General features: G+C 43.6%; 1 protein-coding gene across 1 annotated transcript; it reads left to right on the plus strand.

Moving 5' to 3' along the window:
- Positions 1 to 1,640: 1,640 nt before the first annotated feature.
- Positions 1,641 to 10,944, plus strand: LOC139575884 (neuronal pentraxin-1-like). The gene is made up of 5 exons (XM_071401291.1): positions 1,641 to 2,176; positions 2,601 to 2,808; positions 3,916 to 4,160; positions 4,449 to 4,628; positions 8,813 to 10,944. The coding sequence occupies exons 1-5, from the start codon at positions 1,715 to 1,717 to the stop codon at positions 9,032 to 9,034; spliced, it is 1,317 nt and encodes a 438-aa protein (XP_071257392.1). The 5' UTR covers positions 1,641 to 1,714; the 3' UTR covers positions 9,035 to 10,944.
- Positions 10,945 to 23,638: the final 12,694 nt, after the last annotated feature.

Here is a 23,638-nt window from a genome sequence, read left to right on the forward strand (position 1 = left end):
CCATGGAAGCTCTATCAAGGCAGAGATTTGACAAACTGACTTGTTGGAAAGGTGGCATTCTATGACGGTGCCACGTTGAAAGTCACTGAGCTCTTCAGTAAGGACATTCTACTGCCAATGTTTGTCTATGGTGATTGCATGGCTGTGTGCTCAATTTTATACACTTGTCAGCAATGGGTTTGGCTGAAATAGCCAAATACACACATTTGAAGTGTTGTCCACACACTTTTGTATATATAGTGTACCTCATGGTAAGGCTATCTAGGATTGTCAGCTGATAGGAGGTGAAACGCTTTGGCATTCAGGTGCAGCACTTACCACATTCAAAGTAAGCACTAAACACGTATAGAATCTTCATTTCAATAACTTGGACTAGGATCATTGCTCAGGGAACAAGTTGCCTGTAGGTACAAATCTAGGATCACTTCCCCAATAAAATGTGTTAGTGGCATTAGTTTCCCTGGGGATAGAAGGTGTAATTTGTGAAGTCAGTGAAGGTGTTGTAGGTTTAATGCCTCTCAGTCCTCCATGTCCTTCCATCACATAGACTCATATTGTCCATTGTACTGTACACATTCTGCAGTTGCCTAAAGTAAATCCATTTTAATCTAAGCTCCAATATGTTTTCATCACTTATTCAAGTTGTTTTCATTTGATTTTCAACACTGATATAATTAATAAAGGCTGAGTAGGCAACCAAAAAAGTAATATTGCTCTCCCTGAATAAGTGAAATAGCAAAAGGCTAAGGGATAGATTAAGTCCTTATGGCCTGAATTATTGAGATGATTACAAATACTGCATTCAAATACTGCAGACTGTGTTGACACTTTGCAGTATTGTTTTGCCCGAGGGCCTCACAGGCTGACACCCCATGGGACATCATTTTGGGTATTACCACTGAGTCACATACAAACCACCATGCCTGTGTGAGGGGCCTGACTTAAGGTGTACCAGCTTGACAACAGATGAAGAAGATTATGAACATGTTAATTTAGAGCATTCAATTATTTTCACGTTTCAACAAAAATTATACTGTACAATGAGAAATACATGCAATGTACCAAATAAAGAAAAGCACTTAACAACATTCTAATAAACCTGCGTGTGACAGTCAAAGAAGTGCAGCTATTGATGGTAATACAACTGCTGCTCGTGTAATTATATTGATGTTAATGGCTGTGCTGGCTGCTGTAAACATGCAGACCATGTTATCTATTATGAATATTGTAACATGAGAAAATGTATATGGGGCTATCAGTGTCACAGGTCACAGGGGAATCAGCCATGCTGTGGAGGGTCCCTGAACTTCCTTTCGATGTGAATTCAGTTCTGTCGGTTTTGCCTTTATGCACAAAACGAACACAGCTGACTCTCCTGATACCCAGTAATGCCATTGCTGTTTACCAATCCGCACATTTTAAATTGATAATACACATTAATAAATGACAAATTGTCGTCGTGATGAATGATTTAGCATCCAGGAGCCTCGAGTTTCATCTTTGAGCATGAGGCTCCTTCCACCTTGACGTCGAGAGGTGATTACGCTGCGAGAGTGCGATTCCTCCCCTCCTCTCCCTGATGGGGTGGATCTGCTCAACGCAGACCACGCGCGCTATATAAACCGGGCGCGCACCACGGACGGATTACAACAAAAAGCGACAGCTCCGTGGTCCTGAAATCACTCGCAACACACCACCGCTGCTCCTAAACCAAATGCAACACAACACACACGGCGAAATGCAGGCCATTAAGAAGGCAATCTCTTGTACACTTTTTATACTTTCTTACTTATTCGTGGAGGGTTCGTGCCAAGACTTTGGTGGTGGACAGACTCAATTTATTTGCACGTCGGTGCCCAAGGATATGGACATATGCGCCGCTACCTTGCAAAACAGTATGCCTGGAGAGGATCTGAAGACCACTGTAATGCAGCTCCGGGAGACCGTCCTACAGCAGAAGGAGACCATTATGAACCAAAAAGAGACTATCAGAGAACTGACTTCCAAGTTAACTCGCTGTGAGGGCCAGAGTGCGCCCGAGCCCGGACCTGGGGGAAGGAGAAAAGAGACGGGGACCAAAAATACTATGGGGGATGTATCAAGGGGTCCCTCGGACACTTTGGCGCAACTATCGCAGACTTTACAGTCTCTAAAGCAGAGATTAGAAAATCTCGAGGTATGTGGAGAAAAATAATCTTAACGAAATAATAGGCTTTATACATTTCACCAATCATTTTGGGTGAAAAACGACATGTTTACACTATGGGCTAAATCACGTTGCACTGTCCTGTCCAACTCGCACTGCCGCCCTTGTACTTTGTTTATCACATTTACTTCCAGGGGTGAAGAGCCCTCCACCATGTAGGTTAATACTCTGCACTAATCGTGAAACTTAACAAGTCATGCTGAGGACAGACACCTTGCCGGAGACGAATTTAGTTGCTTGATGTAGGCTACCATGTTGCTAACTCAACAGGGCAATAAACCTTAAAGAAGTTAATCTGGCATTAGCTTTACGATGTCCCTCAGCATATGGGTTGTAATGTTTCTCAGTGTTTTTTTAAACGTTTTTTTAAACTAATCATTATTTCATTCCACAGCAATTCAGTCGGAACAACAACTCGGTCCAGGCGAACAGTCTGAAAGACCTGCTACAGAGTAAAATCGACGATTTGGAGAAGCAGGTGTTATCCCGCGTGAACAGTATAGAAGATGGCAAGCCTGGGCTGCGGAACGAGACGGAGCAGCGCGGTAGAGTGGAGTCGACTCTCACATCCCTGCACCAGAGAATCACCGACCTCGAGAAAGGTGCGAGCTCAAAAACGCGCCAAATACTTGGCTGGCATAGTTGAACTAATTTAGTATTGCCGTTTAAAAAACAAAAAACGACCTATTCTGAAAGACCTTTCAAATCCAACTGAAGTGGTGTTTATTACTAATGAATAGATTAATGTCAATATACGAAATCAATTGGTAATATGGCTGGTGTCTATTGCATCGCAGGAGAGGGAGGGGATGGGATCCGACGAATAGCTGCATTGCTTTGCATATCCAATTCCACAAAGATGTGTGGCTTAAGAGGTGATTTGCTGTTTAAGGCATCCGTAAAAAAAAAGGATGGTGCAACCTTCTGTATTCAGCACTTTTCCCTTAATTCATGCAGATCAAATGGTTCAATTCTATTGAAACAGCCGTCTCCACTTGCACCACTAGCCGTTTGAGCAGAGCAAAGTTCGCCAGGACCTTATGGCGTAAAGCTCCAGCTCCTTATAGCGGGCAACAAACACGGTTGTAAAGTTCCGCCGAGGGAGGGGTGAGAAGAGACCAGGACCGCTATTCCAACCGCTTTGCTCATGTGATGCATATCATGCCGCAGAAAAAAAACGTGGAACCACAAGAAACAGGACTTTGTTGTATAGCTACATTGATCAGTCAACCTTCAGCAGCAATCCGCTGCAAATCTCCCCTGCGCATTACGTGATGCTCAGCGACATATTTTACAACCTTCATTTTTTAAAACTCAAATCCTCACGTTCATCTTGACCTGACAATCACAGTTGTTTGTTAAAGCCAGGACAAATGTCCCACCATTGATGTCCAACAAATTGGTGTCACTCAGATAGCCTATATAAAAGGCTCTAACTTCTATACAGAGCTTGACTTGGAGTGAAATGTTTCTGTACTAATTTTGGGTGCTGGTACTGTTTATATTTAGGTGCTGGAGCTCCACAATAATTTTGAGCTAATATTCTATAAGAGGAACAGGAGCTCAAGCAGTAGAACATTTGAGGTGCCACTATTCAGTACTGGTGAGCTCCTGCTGAAGTCAAGCACTGCTTCTATAGGCCTAGGCTAGCCCACAATAATTATTGTGACAGGTGACATCTTTAACCTTGTCCTCTGTTTTGTTTACAGGTCAGAAAGAAAACAGGCCGCTGGATAAATTCCAGTTGACATTCCCGTTGAGGACCAACTACATGTATGCCAAAGTGAAGAAGAGTCTCCCTGAGATGTACGCATTCACTGTCTGCATGTGGCTCAAATCCAATGCATCACCTGGGGTGGGCACGCCATTCTCCTACGCAGTGCCAGGGCAGGCCAACGAGCTGGTGCTGATTGAGTGGGGGAATAATCCTATGGAGATACTCATCAATGACAAGGTATACTCACATGTTATTTTACATGATGCATATATCACCAACAGTAGACAAAATATTATTTGAAAGCAGAGTATTGCATCAAATTATTCTTAATGTATGAACATGCCTGAATGCCTGCACTGCAAACTACCTAGAAATATCATTTTTGAATTAGACCACACTGACTATAAAGCCTCAAGCTTTTTAATAAGTATGCAAGCTTTTTTATTTTAGTTTGCTGCAGTGATAAAAAAAAAAATAATATCCACCCATGCATATACTAAAAGAAAATACTGAAATCCATTCCAGGTAGCTAAATTACCATTCATTATCAACGACGGGAAGTGGCATCACATCTGTGTCACATGGACAACTCGAGATGGAGTATGGGAGGCTTTCCAAGATGGAGTCATGAGGGGCAGTGGAGAAAACCTTGCTCCATACCATCCAATCAAACCACAAGGTGTTCTGATATTGGGACAAGAACAGGTATGTCCATTACAGTTTTAATGGTCAGTTTTTAATCAATACACTTTGGTACCTTAGGTCATAATATCAAAAGGGACATGGCCTATAGCACAAACATAACATCAGTCAGACCTTGAGAGAGGAACAGGCTTATGCATCAATTAAAAACCTGAGTTTCTGACTCTCAGGTTCCATAATAAGATGGAGGAATTATCCCGTTTAGGCATGAATTTGGATCAATTATCAAATTAAATCAATCAAATAAAATAATATTTGTCACATGCTTGGTAAACAACAGGTGTAGACAAACAGTGAAATGCTTACCTCCAGGCCCTTCCAAACAACGCAGAGAGAAAAAAATAGAAATAATAGAAAAATAGACAAATAATAACACGAGGAATAAATACACAATGAGTAACGATAACTTGGCTATATACACGGGGTACCAGTACTGAGTCGATGTGCAGGGGTACGAGGTAATTGAGGGAGATACAGTGCGTTCGGAAAGTATTCAGACCCCTTCTGCTTTTTCCATATTTTGTTACGTTACAGCCTTATTATAAAATGGATTAAGAAAAACACTTTCCTCATCTACACACAATACCCCATAATGACAAAGTAAAAACAGGTTTTTAGAAATTTTAGAAAATGTATAAAAAAGAAAAACTGATATATACATTTACATAAGTATTCAGACCCTTTATGCAGTACTTCAGCACCTCTAAAAGCAATTACAGCCTTGAGTCTTTTTGGGTATGATGCTACAAGCTTGGCACACCTGCATTTGGGGAGTTTCTCACATTCTTCTTTCCTTCGATCCTGACTAGTCTCCCAGTCCCTGCCGCTGAAAAACATCCCCACAGCATGATGCTGCCACCACCATGCTTCACCATAGGGATGGTGCCAGGTTTCCTCCAGACATGACGCTTGGCATTCAGGCCAAAGAGTTAAACCTTGGTTTCATCAGACCAGAGAATTTTGTTTCTCATGGTCTGAGATTCCTTTAGGTGCCTTTTGGCAAACTCCAAGCGGGCTGTCATGTGCCTTTTACTGAGGAGTGGCTTCCGTCTGGCCGCTCTACCATAAAGGCCTGATTGGTGGAGTGCTACAGAGATGGCTGTCCTTCTGGAAGGTTCTCCCATCTCCACAGAGGAACTCTGGAGCTATGTATGAGTGACCATTGGGTTCTTGGTCACCTCCCTGACCAAGGCCCTTGTCCCACGATTTCTCAGTTTGGCCAGGCGGCCAGCTCTAGGAAGAGTCTTGGTGATTCCAAACTTCTTCCATTTAAGAATGATGGAGGCCACTGTGTTCTTGGGGACCTTCAATGCTGCAGAAATGTTTTGGTACCCTTCCCCAGATCTGTGCCTTGACACAAACCTGTCTCGGAGCTCTACGGACAATTCCTTCAACCTTTCTGTTTTATATTTTAATACATTGGCAAACATTTCTAAAAACCTGTTTTCGCTTTGTCATTATAGGTCATTGTGTGTATATTGACAAAAAAATCTATAATTTAATACATTTTAGAATAAGGCTGTAACGTAACAAAATATGGAAAAAGTCAAGGGGTCTGAATGTTTTCCGAATTCACTGTATGTACATATACAGTAGGTAGGGATAAAGTGACTAGGCAACAAGATGGATAATAAACAGTAGCAGCAGCATATGTGATGAGTCAAAAGAGTTACTGCAAAAAGGGTCAATGCAGATAGTTAAATAGTGAACCAATAGCTCCCCGAACTAACTATTTAACAGTCTAATGGCTTGTAGTAAGCTGTTCAGGGTCATGTTGGTTACAGACTTGGTGCATTGGTAGCGCCAGAGAGAACAGTCTATGACTTGGGTGGCTGGAGTCTTTGACAATTTTTAGGGCCTTTCTCTGACACAGCCTTGTATAGAGGTCCTGGATGGCACGGAGCTCAGCCCCAGTGATGTACTGGGCCGTACGCACTACTCTTTGTAGCGCCTTGTGGTCAGATGCCAAGCAGTTGCCATACCGGTGATGCAGCCAGTCAAGATGCTCTCAATGGTGCAGCTGTAGATCTTTTTGAGGATCTGAGGGCCCATGCAAATCTTTTCAACCTCCTGAGGGGAAGAGGAATTGTCGAGCACTCTTCACGACTGTGTTGGTGTGTGTGGACCATAATCATTCCTTAGTGATGTGGACACCGAGGAACTTGAAGCTCTCAAGCTGATCCACTACAGCCCTGTTTATGTGGATGGAGGCATGCTCAGCCCTCCGTTTCCTGTACCCACAATCAGCTCCTTTGTCTTGCTGATGTTGAGAGAGAGGTTGTCCTGGCACCGCATTGCCCTTAAGGTGCAATGTTGAGGGTCAGAGTGGTGGATCTGTTGTTCCCTACCCTTACTACCTGGGGGCGGCCCGTCAGGAAGTCCAGGATCCAGTTGCATAGAGAGGTGTTTAGTCCCAGGGTCCTCAGCTTAGTGATGAGCTTGGAAGGCACTTTGGTGTTGAACGCTGAGCTGTAGTCAGTGAAGAGCATTCTCACGTAGGTGTTATTTTTGTCCAGATGGGAAAGGGCAGTGTGGAGTGCAATAAGATTGCATAATCCGTGGATCTGTTGGGGCGGTATGCCAATTGGAGTGGGTCCAGGGTGTCTGGGATGAGGGTGTTGATGTGAGCCATGACCAGCCTTTCAAAGCATTTCATGGCTACAGATGTGAGTGCTACGGGGCGATAGTCATTTAGACAGGCTACCTTCGTATTCTTGGGCACAGGCACTATGGTGGTCTGCTTGAAACATGTAGGTATTACAGACTGGGTCAGGGAGAGGTTGAACATGTCAGTGAAGACACTTGCCAGCTGGTCCGCGCATGCTCTAAGTACACGCCCTGGTAATTAGTCTGGCCCTGCTGCCTTTTGAACGTTAACCTGTTTAAAGGTCTTACCCACATCGGCTACGGAGAGCGTGAACACACAGTCGTCTGGAACAGCACGTGCTCTCATGCATGGTTCAGTGTTACAAGGCTTGAAGCGAGCATAGAAGGTATTTAGCTCGTCTTGTAGGCTCGCATTACCGGACAGCTCGCGACTGGGTTTCCCTTTTTAATCCGTGATAGTTTGCAAGCCCTGCCACATCCGACGAGCGTCAGAGCCGGTGTAGTAGGATTCGATCTTGGTCCTGTATTGAAGCTTTGCCTGTTTGATGGTTCGTCGGAGGGCGTAGCAGGATTTCTTATAAGTGTCCGGAAGTGTTCTGTTCCCAAAAAGCGGCAGCTCTAGCCACTGGGAGTATGAGAAATGATCCTTTTTACTCATGAAACCAACATAGTCTCGGGGCAATTCGTATTATTCTGTAGGTAAATCTGTGACACTCCAATTAGTATGATATATTACATTATGTACGTTACATTATGAATGGAATAGCGATCGTACAATATCATACGAATTATAGGATGTATAGTATCATATTGTACGTCTTACCCGGCCGTACAATAGCATATGAACTGAATGAAGTATTTTATACTACACTTTGGGGGACGTATACAATTATACGTCTTTCTCTGGGACCAGGTTGCTTATTGCACCATAACAACAAAGGAGAATTATGGGGAAATTGTTGGCGGTTAGGGGAACTAACAACAAAGATTAGGATAACTTTTGTAAAAGGTTAGGAGAACTAAAATGACAAAGGTTAGTAGAATTTACGTAGCAGGTTAGGTGAAATTGGTTAAGTTTTTTAAAAAGAGTTAGGGGAAGAGTAAGTTAAAATGCTACAGTTGTCCCCAACGCGACTCGATCACACAACCTTTGGATTGCTAGACTGTTGCAGATTACTCCCATCCATCCTCCCCAACCAATCTCCCTTTCTAGCTAAAGTAACTACACCATTACTAGGTATCATATGTCATGGAGGTGCTCAGAAATAAGTAAAGTATGAGGCAAGGCTGACGAAACAGGGCAACCCCAATTCTGATTTATCAGCTCACACTGCAATGGCAAAATGAAAGCCGTTTGCATGGTAACGTGATTCATTAGTCAAAACAGTAATCTGGATAAATGAAAAGTCTACTAATTTGATATATGAGCTATCCTTGGTTTCTTCTGACAAGCCACATGGATGGACGCATGGATAAATTATTTAATGCACAAATTAACTCCAAAGGTTAACTTAAAATAATTGTTTTCCTTTGTGTTAGCACAATATCCATCTTCATTAATTCAATATTATTTTCCACAGGATACGCTTGGAGGGGGCTTTGATGCTACACAAGCTTTTGTTGGAGACCTGGCGAATTTTCATATCTGGGACCGGAAGTTGTCTATTGGAGAGATATACAACCTGGCAACTTGCAGCAGCAAAGCGCAGATAGGCAACGTGTTTTCGTGGTTGGAGAGCAGCATTGATATTTACGGAGGAGCCTCCAAGTGGACATTTGAGGCTTGTCGTCAACTGAACTGAACTGAACTGCAGGGAAAAGTGAAAAGCCAATGAGAAATGCGTGTGTTAAAGCCTCTGTTGATAATGCGTCTGATTTGATAGATAAAGAAGCATTTATTTCAGTAAATGACATCTGGATTTGTTATAGATATTGAATACTTTATGTGTGGACACTTACTAGATTTCTAACTGTCTAAAATAAGAATCTGACCTTCTTGTTCATCTTGGATATTTCAGTTGGATAGTTTTGGCATCTGGTTGGATGCTTCAAAGCGCTTCGTTCAACTGGTTTGTTATCTCATGGTCTTCAGAGCAATTGACACATACAGGCCAGCATATCACCACAACGCAGTGCAGATGCAGACAGCACTCCCCGACAGAGGACCACTTAGAACGTCCACCATCAGTAGAATTGGTGACCATGTAGTTGTCCCCAACGAGGAAATCAGGGAGGGGACTGGGGATCTGTCTCCGTCCATTAGTACATTAGTGCGTTCGTACATTAGTCACGCGTGACATCTCAGACAGCACTGGCCTGGTTGTGACAAAACTTGAATGATGCGTCTTGCGTTAGATATCTGGCATTTACAAAATTATACTGATTGGCCAGATGATGGCGCTATAACAAGAAATGTAAAATCTTTCAAATGCAAACTTTGAAAGGTCACGCACATTAACCCGTTTGACCTAAAGTCATGAAATTCGGTACATATGTCCCTCTCCTCAAAATAAACAAATTTGCCTCAGGGACCAATAAGCTTCACCATTCTGGATTTCCGTTATTTAGAATTTTGTGAAAAACACTTAAAACGCTACTCTTCTGGCACCGAATGAACGATCTGCACGAAACTTGATATGTGGCATCTATGATAATATTTTCCAGACTAGTACCTAAAACAACATGGCCACTATTGACCAATAAATATTCACTTGGGCATGGTCTGGCAAAAATTTGTCAAGGATATTTGTATTGTAACAAATGCTGTCAAGACTCAACATATGACTCAGAGTGATGAGTCTAGTTAACCCACAAGATATCTCAGACACCACTGGCCCGTTTTTGGGTGAATGATGCCTCTTGCCATAGAGATCCAACATTCACAAAATTACACTGATTGGCCCAAGGGGTGATGCTATAGTAATCAACTGTATGTACGTTAGTCACACACGATATCTCAGACAACACTGGCCCGATTTTAACGAAACTTGGGTGAATGATGTGTCTTGCCATAGAAATCAGTCATTTGCAAAATTATACTGTTTGGCCCAAGGGGGGTGCTGCATCATTTGTGGGGGACGACATGCTTACTGTTGCCTTGTTTTTATTGGACTGGGGACACGCATTTTAACCAATCATGCGATTTTGTTTATATTCCCACTGCCTGGGATTTTCACTGTGAACGACGGGTAGACTTGAAAAGGAATGTATACTTAAACGGTTATGAAACAGGCACAGCTTTCTGCTCTATCGCTATCGTTTCTCTATCACCACCTGCTTGACGCAATTTTGTGTAAAGAATGACATCTTTTTTTGCCAACATACAAGCCTGGGTGCCTTGGGATGTTGAAATAACTCAGCACATTCATTATGATTTGCAAAGTATTTTGTGTCGTATTTATTTTCCTGTAGGCCTACAACGAGATTTATTTCCAAAAGAGATGTTTATTATCATAACACATTACGTTGGATAATAAGATGATTATTGCACTTAAAAGCAATTCATTGAGGTGTTTGTACTTTAATGGGAATGTTATCTGTACAGTAACAGCATGACTTAACTAATTGCTGCAGCAGCATCAACAAAATCTGCTTTTACTATCCTCCTTTTGGGTTGAGATTTTATACTGTCTTGTTATATGCTCAAAGCATGGCAACACTGAAATATGAAAAAGTTCTAATTTTTTAAATAAAATTGTGATACCTGAATCTATCCCTGTGTGAGTGTGACATTACTGTCACAGAGTAACCCATGCATGTCACAGGCCTACAAATGTTTTTGAAAGCATATGAGAGTCCTCTTACATTTCTCTATAGTCTCAATTAACATTGTGAAACCTATTGTCAAGAATCAATGGCAGGTTCAGAGACCTTTGTACACCACTCCCTTTTATTTCCTCTTACTAGATATGCACAGACTGAGAGGCATTGAGAGGCCTGGGTTTCAGTATGTGGCATCAGTGGATGAACCGGGTCAGTGGTGTAACAGCACTACTGCTCTCTTCTTATGGAACCCTAAAAGTTGAACCCTAAACGTTGTGGCCAGGACCCGGAGAGGATAAAGAAGGTCAACACTATCTGCCTCCTCCTTAAAAGAAAAGCTAGTCCTCATTACCACTGGATAAATCTCCCGGCCACCGCGACCCAGACAACATCTCAAGGTGCATTCCATTGCCACCAAGGTCAAGGGCTACCTGGGAAATATTCTGTCCTCCTGACATAAAAATACACACACACACGTAAGAACACACACACACCAGTATTCCCGAAACTTGATGTCTATTAGCAATAGCTTTGAATCGACGACAGGTAGAGAGGAGTTTAACTGAGATACGCAGACGACATGCCCATTTCCTTACATACATTCCTTACATACAAACACTTGATTGACGTGAGAATGACGTCCAATTATAGTAAAGCATGACAGCAGGAGTTCAGCAACATACCAAAGTGTAGAATAAAGGGGTACACTCAATCAAAATAGCACTTGGTTGTTACACTTTGCATAAGAGGGAGTGAAAAACTACAGGCAAAGCATTTAAAAACTGATATATCTAAAAACAAGGGCCCTTGTCACAATAGCTTTTTAATTTAACTAGGCAAGTCAGTTAAGAACAAATTCTTATTTACAATGACGGCCTAGGAACACTGGATTAACTGCCTTGTTCAGGGGCAGAACGACAACCTTGTCAGATCGGGAATTCGATCTAGCAACCTTTCGGTTACTGGCCCAACGCTCTAACCACTAGGCTACCTGCCGCCCCATTGCAATGCATCCTATATCCCATATACAATCACAGAAATACCATGTAAAACCGGTAGTATATGGTTCCATTAGCAGGGCTTGACCTATAGCTAGTAGGGTTCATGAACTCAGTAATGAGGCCAGGTCAATAATTCATGGTAAAACTACCTCAGTTGAGTGGTGGGCTTCCCATGATCCACCTCTGGGACATGGAACACATCTGAAGTCTTTTCCCCAGGTGCCATCCTGCTGTAGCCTATACATATCCCATAGCCATTACCGCCTGCTGCTTTGGACACAGGCGGAGTTGGGTTACAGAGATAATTCCTACTGTGGTGGAGAACAGCAGACAGGCAATCTATCCCCTGAGTGACCTCAACCTCTGCGTGGCCCCTGGAGCACTGGCCAGAAATAGACCAGAGATATAATAGGTCAACCTTGTCTTCACCTCTGGACCATGTGTGTCTGGTCCGGATCAGGCTTTTTTTGGTCTGACCCAAATCCTGGCCCAGATGTTTTGAGGTGTATTTTTATCCTAGCTGGACAGGAGGGACTCTGGTCAGTACTACGTGGCCAATAGCCCTACTATTCTGATGTAAGGTTCCTATCAGTGTCATCTCCTCCACATCGGTTTGTCCTTATATATCATGGTCTGAAATCTAACAACCAACTCCAGTGTTTCACCATATTCAGAAACCCTTATTCTCTCTCCCTTGGCGTGACGCAGTAGGAGCAGTAAGAATAACACTGGGCGGTAATGAACAGGTAAAGGCTGGTAGCTGGAGGCTCCTGGATAACAAGCTCACAGTGCTGCACTGGGAACCCAATATCTTACTACAGGTGTACTTCAGCATCTCATTGCTTGAACTTCAATCCACAACTCGAAGGTAACTGGCTCTCAACAGACAGTCAACAAACCAGTAATATCTACCATGTTACACACAACAGTACTACATATTCAACTGTATTGTACATTATAAACTGGGTGCTTTGAGACCTGAATGCTGATTGGCTGACAGCTGTGGTATATCAGACCGTATACCACTGGTATGACACAACATTTATTTTTACTGCTCTAGTTATGTTTGTAACCAGTTAATAATATGGTAACCAGTTTATAATAGCAATAAGGCACCTCAAGGGTTTGTGATATATGGCCAATATACCATTGCTAAGGGTCCAGGCGTTGCATCGTGCCTAAGAACAGCCATTAGCCGTGGTATATTGGCCATATACCACACCCCCCCGTGCCTTATTGCTTAAATATACACTGTCCCTGACCCTTTGACTCACACTCCACACTGGCAAGTCATCCCATTCACAGCTAATAAAGCATTTGACAGGTGATGTGTGAGGACTAGTACTGCATACAGTTGGCCCACTCAGAATGATCTGCCCTAAATTATGAATTGTATTTGTGTTTGTATGTGTGTCCATAGCTCTGACCACTATGGTATTCTCACAGATGCCTGGTTTGGTTTGCCTGTGTGACCTTGCCGTCTGCATCCAGCTAGCTATGACTGTATGAAGGTGGCAGCTAACAAGATCTCTCTCTCCTGCCATCTTCCACCTGCTTTGAATACATAATGAGAAAAAGCCAGGCACTGTCCCACCAGTGACCAGAGCCGGATGAAAAATGCATGACCAGGGTGGGTAAACAGCCCCTCAATGTGGGTCAGCAGAGAGGAGAGGAGGAAATTATGCAAAGGTCATATTGATGTTGAATATGATCCTCACTTCTTGTGATATTTAGAAAAACCTTGGGAGGTGCGTATTGGATTGTTGATAAGAATGTTGGTCCGTGACAGTACATGTGGTTAGAGTGATAGAGCTTCTGATAGGTCAGCTGCAGAGCTTGGAAAAACATGACATCATCAGAAAGAGGTCATAGAAGCACTACATCCAGTATGACTCTCTGTCATTAGTCAAAGTATCAATACCCCATGTGGGTGGGAGTGTCCTTAGACCAAAGGGAGAGTTTCCTAGAGAGGCTGAATGAAGGGTGATCCTGAGAAGTCCAATATCACCAATTACCATTGATGTAAACCCTACCATTAAAGGCCTTGTGAAACTTCTCTGTAGTTAGTTTAAAACTCCTTCCCAACTCATTTGAGCAAGCACAAGCAGTAGATCACTGTTCCAATCAAATCGTATTATGCTAAGCATTTCTGGTCAGCCTTATTAAATATGTACCCTATTCATAATTGCACAGCATTAGCAAACCATTCCCATTCATCTCTCTGGTAATTATTTCATGTTGGATTACAGCAGGCAGAGCTACAGTGGATCCCCTCTGACTGTCCATAACAGAGCCCTGTGGTAGACTGGCGGAGAGACAAGACAAGAGGCGTTTGTAAGGCAAACTGAAACAGAATATACATGAGATACATCCATATTCTCCCATAATCTCACAGCCTTCTCTATGGCTGTCAGACTCATGCTCAACACTCCATGTCACTGAATGAATAATTTATTTCATCCCGGGAAGCAAAGGAAATTCTCCTCCAGATATTCTCTTTTGCCAGTGCACCAGCCAGCCACAGATTCACTACTTCTTCCACCGCCGCAGTCGACGCTTTGCCTCTCTGGGGAAATACAAACACAAACATTAGGCTGGGCAGATTCCTTTGAAGAACCCTCCCCGAGCTATCCCAGATAGGCAGGTATCTGATATCTTCTCTAGGGGTAAAGTCATTTTGGACCAATGCTTTTAAGAGAAGAAGCTAGTTCAGCGTGCTTTACATACAAATGACCTGCTCTTAGCACCAGGGGTAAATATCACTGCAGGTTGTATGAAATCATCAGCATAAATAAAATGTGGGGAGTATATAGATGGTAAGTATCAAACTGCAGCACCCTCAGAAGCCACCATTTGAGCAGTTCAGTGGGTTTTGGGTCGTGGCGTCTCTGGGGGCCCATACAGTTTGTCTTGTCTAAAGGATGACAGTGCAGATTAATGGGCCAATCCAGCCCACTTCCTGTTGGCTCTTCCTCCCCTGGCGCTGTGCCACACTCTGCAGCTCAGTGTCTGCTGGGAGGCCACAGCCCCCTAGAGGGGGTGGCAGAGTGCTGTTGCCACCAGGGAGAGGGGAGGGGAACACATGTTATGTTGTGTGTGTCACCCCCATCCCCCCCAGTAGGCGTAAAAGGGTCTACTGGCATGGGTGTTTAGAGACCAAGTGTACTGTAATAGCCCAATTACATGTTGTGTATTTAACCCTCTGTTCCCCCCATGTCCTTGTTCGTAATTGTTTCTTGTAGTGCTTGTGCACGGTATGCTGGTATTTACCGGGTTTTGTTTGACCCATTCATTGTATTGTTCTGTTGACGGTGGTTTATGGATATTAAACGACACCGTTGTAAATCAGTTTTCGCTCTCCTGCGCCTGACTTCTCTGCCGCCAGTACGCACCTCACTACAGCGCCTTCCCACCATCTCTCACCCCCACCCAGCACACCACCCTGCACCTCCTCACTATTCCTGGGTTTGGGCACAGAGCACAGACTACTGGTGCCCTGCTATGTGTGTGAACATACAGAGAAGGTGTGACAGGGCTGGTGCCAGAAGGGGGGAAGAGGGGGGAAGGAGGGGGAGCTTCACACCTAACCAGACAGAAACACAAACAGGTGAGCTATACTGACAATTCTATGTGTCTGAAAAACAGGAAATCAACAGCAACTCTCATGCATACAAATAAAACAGAAACTATAAATTACTGGCAGCAGCCAGAATGTGAACAAAGTTCAACATCTGCTACGTTGGGCACATTGGCCCTTTTCATAAGAACCCCAACAAAAATAAAATATGAAGATAAGAACAAAAGCTGCAACCTTAATCATTTTTCTAGGACTGAAAAATTGGGATATCACTCCAAAGGATTACAACTTCAAATGAAAACAGATTATGTTGGGAAATGTTTTTCTAAAGTATGACGAAAGCTAGCTGCAAAGCCAAAAAAGAGAGAAAGAAGTACTCTAGTCTCTAGAACACAAAGGGATGTATTGTCACGCCCTGACTTTAGTTATATTTGGTTTCTTTATTATTTGGTTAGGTCAGGGTGTGACAAGGGTGGTTTGTTTAGTTTTTGTATTGTCTATGGGTTTTTGTCTTGTCTAGGGTTTTTGTTATCTATGGGGATTTTGTATTGTCTAGGGGTAATTAGGTTGATGGTGGCCTGGATGGGTTCCCAATCAGAGACAGCTGTTTTTTGTTGTCTCTGATTGGGGAGCCTATTTAGGTTGCCATTTTCCAAGTTGGTTTTGTGGGTAGTTGTCCTTGTTTAGTTGCCTGTGAGCACTACGTTGGCTTCACGGTTCGGTTTGTTGTTTTGTGAGTTTGTTAAAGTGTTCTTTGTTTAAATAAATAGAGGAATGGATTCTAATCCCGCTGCGCCTTGGTCCACTCCTTTAAATGGCCGTGACATGTATGTACCACAGTCTCTTCTGTACTGAATGGAACTCTTTGAAAGACTCTAGAGAATTTAAAGATTTCATAGGGCTGAGTCACAATCAACCCAGCCCAGACAGTGTAGACAACTTGGATTAAATAGTGGCCAGGAGAAGATGTTGGCCAGAACTGCATACAGTACCACTTCTTCAGAATGGAGGACAGACACATAGATGGAAGTACAGGGCAGGCCGTGTTAAAAAGACCAGCCCGTAGTTTCAGCACCCCTGAACTATTAGTTAGCTGTACTCTCCCAACACCCCTTATTTATTAGTGGTACCTACAAGTCACCACACTTGTATCAGCCAATCATAGTTCACCATTCCCATGCAGCTCACTGACCTCTGCTGCTGCCATCAGAGCGAGATCGTGGTCAGAAGAGGATGGACGTCTTGGACTGTTCCTCACCAATCTATATTTGACCTGTGTTTTAGTGCGTTCATCTAAGTGTAAGTACTGTTGACATGTCATTGGTATTTTAGTTGGGTGTTGCCAAGGCAGTCGAGATATTTACCAGTTATTCCTTTTCCATGTGTGTCATGCTATTCCTAGCCAGCTAGCCTAGTCATGCTAGCTTGTCTATGCTGTGTACCACACGCCTTGTTTAGGATAGCCTATTCATATTATTATGTTCATATTGTCTGTGTTCATTTATGTTCATATTTATTGACATGTAGGGCCTTTATGTAGTGCTACTGTGCACTGTATGTAGCCTTGTCTAACAAGTAGCCTAATTTAGCCTTTGCCTTCCTCGTGGCACAGTTACTATTCCACAGTGGTCTCGTGCTCATGCAGAATCTGGTTGCATTATGGTCATGTTTTCAGTTATATGCTTACCAGTATTTGGGTCTTTATGCTGTAACTGCATTCCATTATTGCTTCTGTATTAGTAATCAGTAATTGAACATTGTAGTGCATAGATGTGTGTATTGATGTACATACTATGCTAAGCCAGTCTATTGGTTGTATACAGGCCATACTACTATGATACGACAGGACAGGCCATAGTATATGCTAAGCTAGCTTACTTATTAGAGGCCATGTGTATCTGTGTATGATATTGTCCAACTGTGCTACTGCCAATGCTCTGTATGGCCATTACTGGAATCTATCTTAATTTCTTCATAGAACCACTCTTATACACTCTCACTTTTACTGTGAGCCATCATTACAGAGGAGTGTGGTGTGTTGAACCCAATATCTGCAATAATCCTGTTCTGAAGACATCTGACTTGTTCTTGCCGGACAGACCAGTGGCTGAACCTTATCAACTGGCAGCTATAGCTCTCTACTAGTGCCCAGTTCTAGCTGGTCCTCCCGGATCAGCCTTAAATATTTTTCAGGCAGACAGAAATTAGAGTTAAGGTTAACTCTCAAACGACATTCATGTAGAATGCAGGTATTATGAGGGTATGCTGAATAGACATTCCTTGGGGGTAAGAATTGTGAGATGGATAGAAAGGGATAGGACAAAATCATTCAGAGAATTGACTTTTTCAGAGAAATTTAATATTTTGGAGAAAGAAGTGAAGGAGACAGTATTCACTCCTAACCTCATCAAAGCACAGAACCATTATTCCTTATTCACACTTCAGATTTCCAATATTCAGGAGACTTATAACAATTTCTGTATTGTAGTAGTGGCGTGTTTTATAGAATGTAAGAATATCGAGAGGGCCAGTCAGTGATCGACCAGAATAGACGACCTACATTGAGACATTTTTATCTGTAAAGTGAAAGAGTAATGTATAACCATTCTGAATCACAAACCACAGGAGATTGCGGCATTTGTACTGTTGGGTAACCATGACTGTCTAAAGGATATAATTGTAAATCTTAATAACACAGGGATATGTTTCATCATGTAATTATTTTTAGATGAGTTTCCTCATCTTCTGCTGAAAGCCTGGTGCTTATTTTTGAATGGTGAGAGTAATGCAATCACTGAGAGATTAAAAAGTTCCAAGAAGCTTACTGATGTTTCCAAAATATTCATATGCACCACAAACATCCACCCAAGCGATACTTCACTTCTCTGAACTCTGCACACAACTGCCTTTTCGGGTGACTTGACGCAACCAGCATCATCATCGCCAGTCTGAGACACACACAGACTGCGTCATCACCGTCTCTCCTCTATGAATAATCCATGTCCTCAGACCCCCCCCCCCCCCCCCAAGTTATATAACAGTTTTAGAGTTTACGGCAGCCCTGAAGTTATCTACGTCAATAGGAAGATAAGAGTAGAAGTGACTGAATAATTGTGTTTCCTTTTTTCCCTAACCAGCAGCACGCCACAGGCCATATCAGGGTCAAGGACACCTGGCCTTATGAGACAGAGACAGTGGTCCTGCTTCGCACTTGGCTCCTGGCCTGGTGACGTGTCTGTCTTCTGATGGGAATTAGCAGAACATAGGCATAGCTGTGATCAACACTGACTCCCACAGACCCAGAGCAGGCCCCTGTAGTCACAGACCCAGAGCTGGCCCAGAGCTGGCCCCTGTAGTCACAGACCCAGAGCTGGCCCAGAGCTGGCCCCTGCAGTCACAGCCCCAGAGCTGGCCCACAGCAGGCCACTGCAGTCACAGACCCAGAGCTGGCACAGAGCAGGACCCTGCAGTCACAAACCTCAGTGATCCCACTGCTCCAAAGGGTCAGGGGGCAAGACTGTCACCACCAGAGTTAATATAGGCCACTTCTGATCCTAGCCATGGGACACTGGATGGCTCTGGAAAGTCTCATTACTAACTTCCCAAGTCAACATACCTTTTTTGTCACGCTATGTGGAGACCATTATACGACATCCAATGGTGTGCTTCTGCTAGAATGGAAAATTATTTTAACAATGTCCCCTCCGTCCCTGAACAGTCTCTGCAGCTCTGGACAGGCACACACACCGACTCACTGTAACACAGCTAATGAGAGTTCTGCAGTCTGACACTGGTGTGTGTGTGTGTGTGTGTGTGTGTGTGTGTGTGTGTGTGTGTGTGTGTGTGTGTGTGTGTGTGTGTGTGTGTGTGTGTGTGTGTGTGTGTGTGTGTGTGTGTGTGTGTGTGTGTGTGTGTGTGTTAGAAAGAAAGTGTGTGTGAGAAAGAGAGTGAATGTGAGTGTACCTGCAGCTCCTAACGGACACATTGATTCCGTCTCCCTTTGTCAATCCCCCCTCCCACCCTCTACATCTCCTGGCTGCATTCCCAAACACTGCTCCTTTCCTCCACTGTCATTCTGCCTCCTCTTACTACAGTCAATAGAACAACGTGGCTGCTCATTATGGGATTGCAATGGTAGAGAGTCTCTGGCAGCATGGACACATGGAACACCAGCCAGCTTCACAGATACAGCAGGTCAGCCTACAGCACCGGCATGATGTTGACAGTGATTATACTATATGAATTCCAAGACAATGTGGACACACTGGACAGGGATGTATACAGTGATGATGCTATATGCATTCCAAGACAATGTGGACACACTGGACAGGGGTGTCTTGATCGGTCTATAGGCTTGAGGACATGATGACTGCCTGGTCCCATTTCTTAACTTAGACCATTTACTGTGTGTGTAGCTATTGAGAGCCTGGATGAAGTGATCCATTACATTTACATTTACATTTAAGTCATTTAGCAGACGCTCTTATCCAGAGCGACTTACAAATTGGTGCATTCACCTTATGATATCCAGTGGAACAACCACTTTACAATAGTGCATCTAACTCTTTTAAGGGGGGGGGGGGGATTAGAAGGATTACTTTATCCTAAATTATTAGAGTGTAAGTAGACTATGTCATGTCCATCTAATTGGCTGTTCAGTGGGAGCCAGGATGATCATTTCACTAATGGGCTGCTACAGCCATTAAGACACCACAGAGATAATCAGCTGCCAATTAATGCCTCTAATGAAGAAGGACTGGCACCACTAGAAATGACCCCAGGTCAGCTCATTGGGGAAGAATATTGGGTAACATCAAATCAAACTTTATTCGTCACATGCGCGGAATACAACAGGTGTAGACCCTACCGTGAAATGCTTACAAGCCCTTAACCAACAGCGCAGTTCAAGATGAAAATATTTAACAAATAAAATATTTAACAATATTTAACAAATAAAATATTTAACAAATAAATTTGTACATGTAGGTAGGGGTGATAATAAACAGTGAGTCAGATGCTGAGCAGTTGCCATACCACGCCGTGATGCAACCGTTCAGAATGCTCTCAATGCTGCAGCTTTGAGGATCTGGGGACCCATGCCAAATCTTTTCAGTCTCCTGAGGGGGAAAAGGTGTTGTCGTGCCCTCTTCATGACTGTCTTGGTGTGTTTGGACCATGATAGTTTGTTGGTGATGTGGACACCAAGAAACTTGAAACTCTCGACCCACTCCACTACAGCCCTGTTGATGTTAATGAGGGCCTGTTCGGCCCGCCTTTTCCTGTAGTCCACGATCAGCTCCTTTGTCTTGCTCACATTGAGGGAGAGGTTGTTGTCCTGGCACCACACTGCCAGTTCTCTGACCTCCTCCCTATAGGCTGTCTTATAGTTGTCGGTGATCAGGCCTACCATTGTTATGTTGTCAGCAAACTTAATGATGGTGTTGGAATCGTGTTTGGCCATGCAGTCGTGGGTAAACAGGGAGTAAAGGAGTACACACCCCTGAGGGGCCCCAGTGTTGAGGATCACCGTGGCAGACGTGTTGTTACCTACCCTTACCACCTGGGGGCGGCCTGTCAGGAAGTCCAGGATCCAGTTGCAGAGGGAGGTGTTTAGTCCCAGGGTCCATGGAGGAAATGTCATTGAGTGATGGTATGTTTCGCTACTGGAGGAGTCAGACAAGTAGAAGTGTCATTGTCTGTCCTTTCTATTGTAACAGTGCTCAGGTAGTCACTCAAATAACGTCTGTGTGATTCTGTGTGAGTACAGTACCCTCCACAGTCATTATCCTTGGGATATGGCTTTTTGGTCAGCAAAGAAACATCATCCAGATGTTAGTCATCTCTAAACAAAACCCCATTACTGATTTTCTATACAGAAGACTGAATCACTCACATTCACTCAAATATACAAATACACATTGAAAACCATCTTGTAAGTGAAAGAACACACATCTAATCTGCACAATTATGTGAGATGAATGGTGTGTGTGGTGTCTAGTGTGTCAGAGTGCATATTATTGGTGTGTGTGGTGTCTAGTGTGTCAGAGTGCAGATGATTGGTGTGTGTGGGGTCTAGTGTGTCAGAGTGCATATTATTGGTGTGTGTGTGGTGTCTAGTGTGTCAGAGTGCAGATGATTGGTGTGTGTGGTGTCTAGTGTGTCAGAGTGCAGATGATTGGTGTGTGTGGTGTCTAGTGTGTCAGAGTGCAGATGAATGGTGTGTGTGGTGTCTAGTGTGTCAGAGTGCAGATGATTGGTGTGTGTGGTGTCTAGTGTGTCAGAGTGCAGATGAATGGTGTGTGTGGTGTCTAGTGTGTCAGAGTGCAGATGAATGGTGTGTGTGGTGTCTAGTGTGTCAGAGTGCAGATGAATGGTGTGTGTGGTGTCTAGTGTGTCAGAGTGCAGATGAATGGTGTGTGTGGTGTCTAGTGTGTCAGAGTGCAGATGAATGGTGTGTGTGGTGTCTAGTGTGTCAGAGTGCAGATGAATGGTGTGTGTGTGGTGTCTAGTGTGTCAGAGTGCAGATGAATGGTGTGTGTGGTGTCTAGTGTGTCAGAGTGCAGATGAATGGTGTGTGTGGTGTCTAGTGTGTCAGAGTGCAGATGATTGGTGTGTGTGAGTCCAGTGGATGATTCATTAGAAGACTTAATTACTTTGGTGGTTAGACACTGGGACTGGGCTAGAGTGTGATACACTATCTGTGTCACAGCCACTTAAGCAATAAAGGCAAGATAACTGACCGTGAAGACTGTAGACGTCATCGCCGAAGCAGCGCTGGGGGACCTGTGACAAGGATGGAGGGAGAGGAGAGGAAGAAGGATGGCAGCGGCTAACTGTGCCTCTCTTAAGAGCATACAGGACAGATGAGAGAGATGACTGTGACATGAGTTGGGAAAGAATGAAACAGGCTTGGGCTGTTGGACCAGGGAATAATAATATACTACCACTCATCCCCATTCAAACTTAACAGCCTCCCTGTGGCACATGTGAAATAGGAGACTTGAACAATCACATGCCCTGTTTGCCCTTTTCATCAGTGACTCTCATAGGGCCATCTTTCTAGAGAAATTGTCATTGTCAAGGAAATGTTAATAAAGTTAGGTTTCTATTGAGTACAGACCGAAGCCCCTGTGTGTTTCTCTGCAGTTCTGCATGGAGCAAAAGATCAGTGTAATTAGGCATAGTCTGTGACACAGGTGGATGGAGAAAACACACGCTGGACTAATGATCCAGGAAAATTGCCTTTAGTAAATTACTGTATGTGTGTGTACGTGCGTGTGTGTATCCACACAAGGTGACTCAATCTATCCAAGCACCACCCTGCTCTGACAGCAATACCCTGGATAGACACAGAACATATTAAATATCTCCGGGGCCAGAACCAGAGCTTCCCACCAACCAAGAGAGACATCAATCATCTGGAGGCCGGGTCTGGAACCACCGGGCCAAATCCAACTGAGAGACTCCACAGCAACTCCATTACAGAAATATGGAGCAGTCATACTGTACCTTGCTAAGCAATGCATACCAGCACAGGGATGACCTCAGCAGAGTATAAGTACCAGTTCTGCCCCACAGTCCTGGTAGTGTGAGTCATCACAGACACATCATGTAGCAAAACATCTGGCTCCTGACTAAGATACATACGCCCCGTTTATACCTGGTTCTAACATGCGTACTATGTTCTGATCTTGTCCACATTCTGATTGTACCAACATTTTTAGACAGGTGTAGATGATTAAAAGACGCATTGTGATCGGAGTGTGATCAGATCTTATAAGTGTAAACAGACAAGTTCATGTCAAGATCAGGTCAAGAGTGCAGGAAGCGTGTACTGTGTTTAAATGGGGAAAACAAACTCCAGTAGAATCAAAGTTCAGTAGGCTACGGTAGGTCAAGGTGAGTCAAATTCGAAAGACGTGCCTTTCAAATCAAAAAGTGAGCTGAATACATATGAGCAGCCTTCCTAGGGATGGTGCCCAGTAGGAACCTGGGAGTAAACAGTGTTCTCGTAATGCACAAAGAATGTGTTTGCAGTGACAACACAAAATCTCCATTGAAGATAC

The sequence above is a fragment of the Salvelinus alpinus genome, chromosome 1 (genome assembly GCF_045679555.1).
Source record: "Salvelinus alpinus chromosome 1, SLU_Salpinus.1, whole genome shotgun sequence".
NCBI classification, from domain to species: domain Eukaryota; kingdom Metazoa; phylum Chordata; class Actinopteri; order Salmoniformes; family Salmonidae; genus Salvelinus; species Salvelinus alpinus.

Excerpts from the sequence above, each read along its gene's own strand:
- LOC139575884 (XM_071401291.1), top strand. The coding sequence starts at position 1,715 with ATGCAACACAACACACACGGCGAAATGCAGGCCATTAAGAAGGCAATC. Across the intron at positions 2,177-2,600 it reads AGAGATTAGAAAATCTCGAG|CAATTCAGTCGGAACAACAA; the intron begins GTATGTGGAGAA and ends TTCATTCCACAG. Across the intron at positions 2,809-3,915 it reads AATCACCGACCTCGAGAAAG|GTCAGAAAGAAAACAGGCCG; the intron begins GTGCGAGCTCAA and ends TTTTGTTTACAG.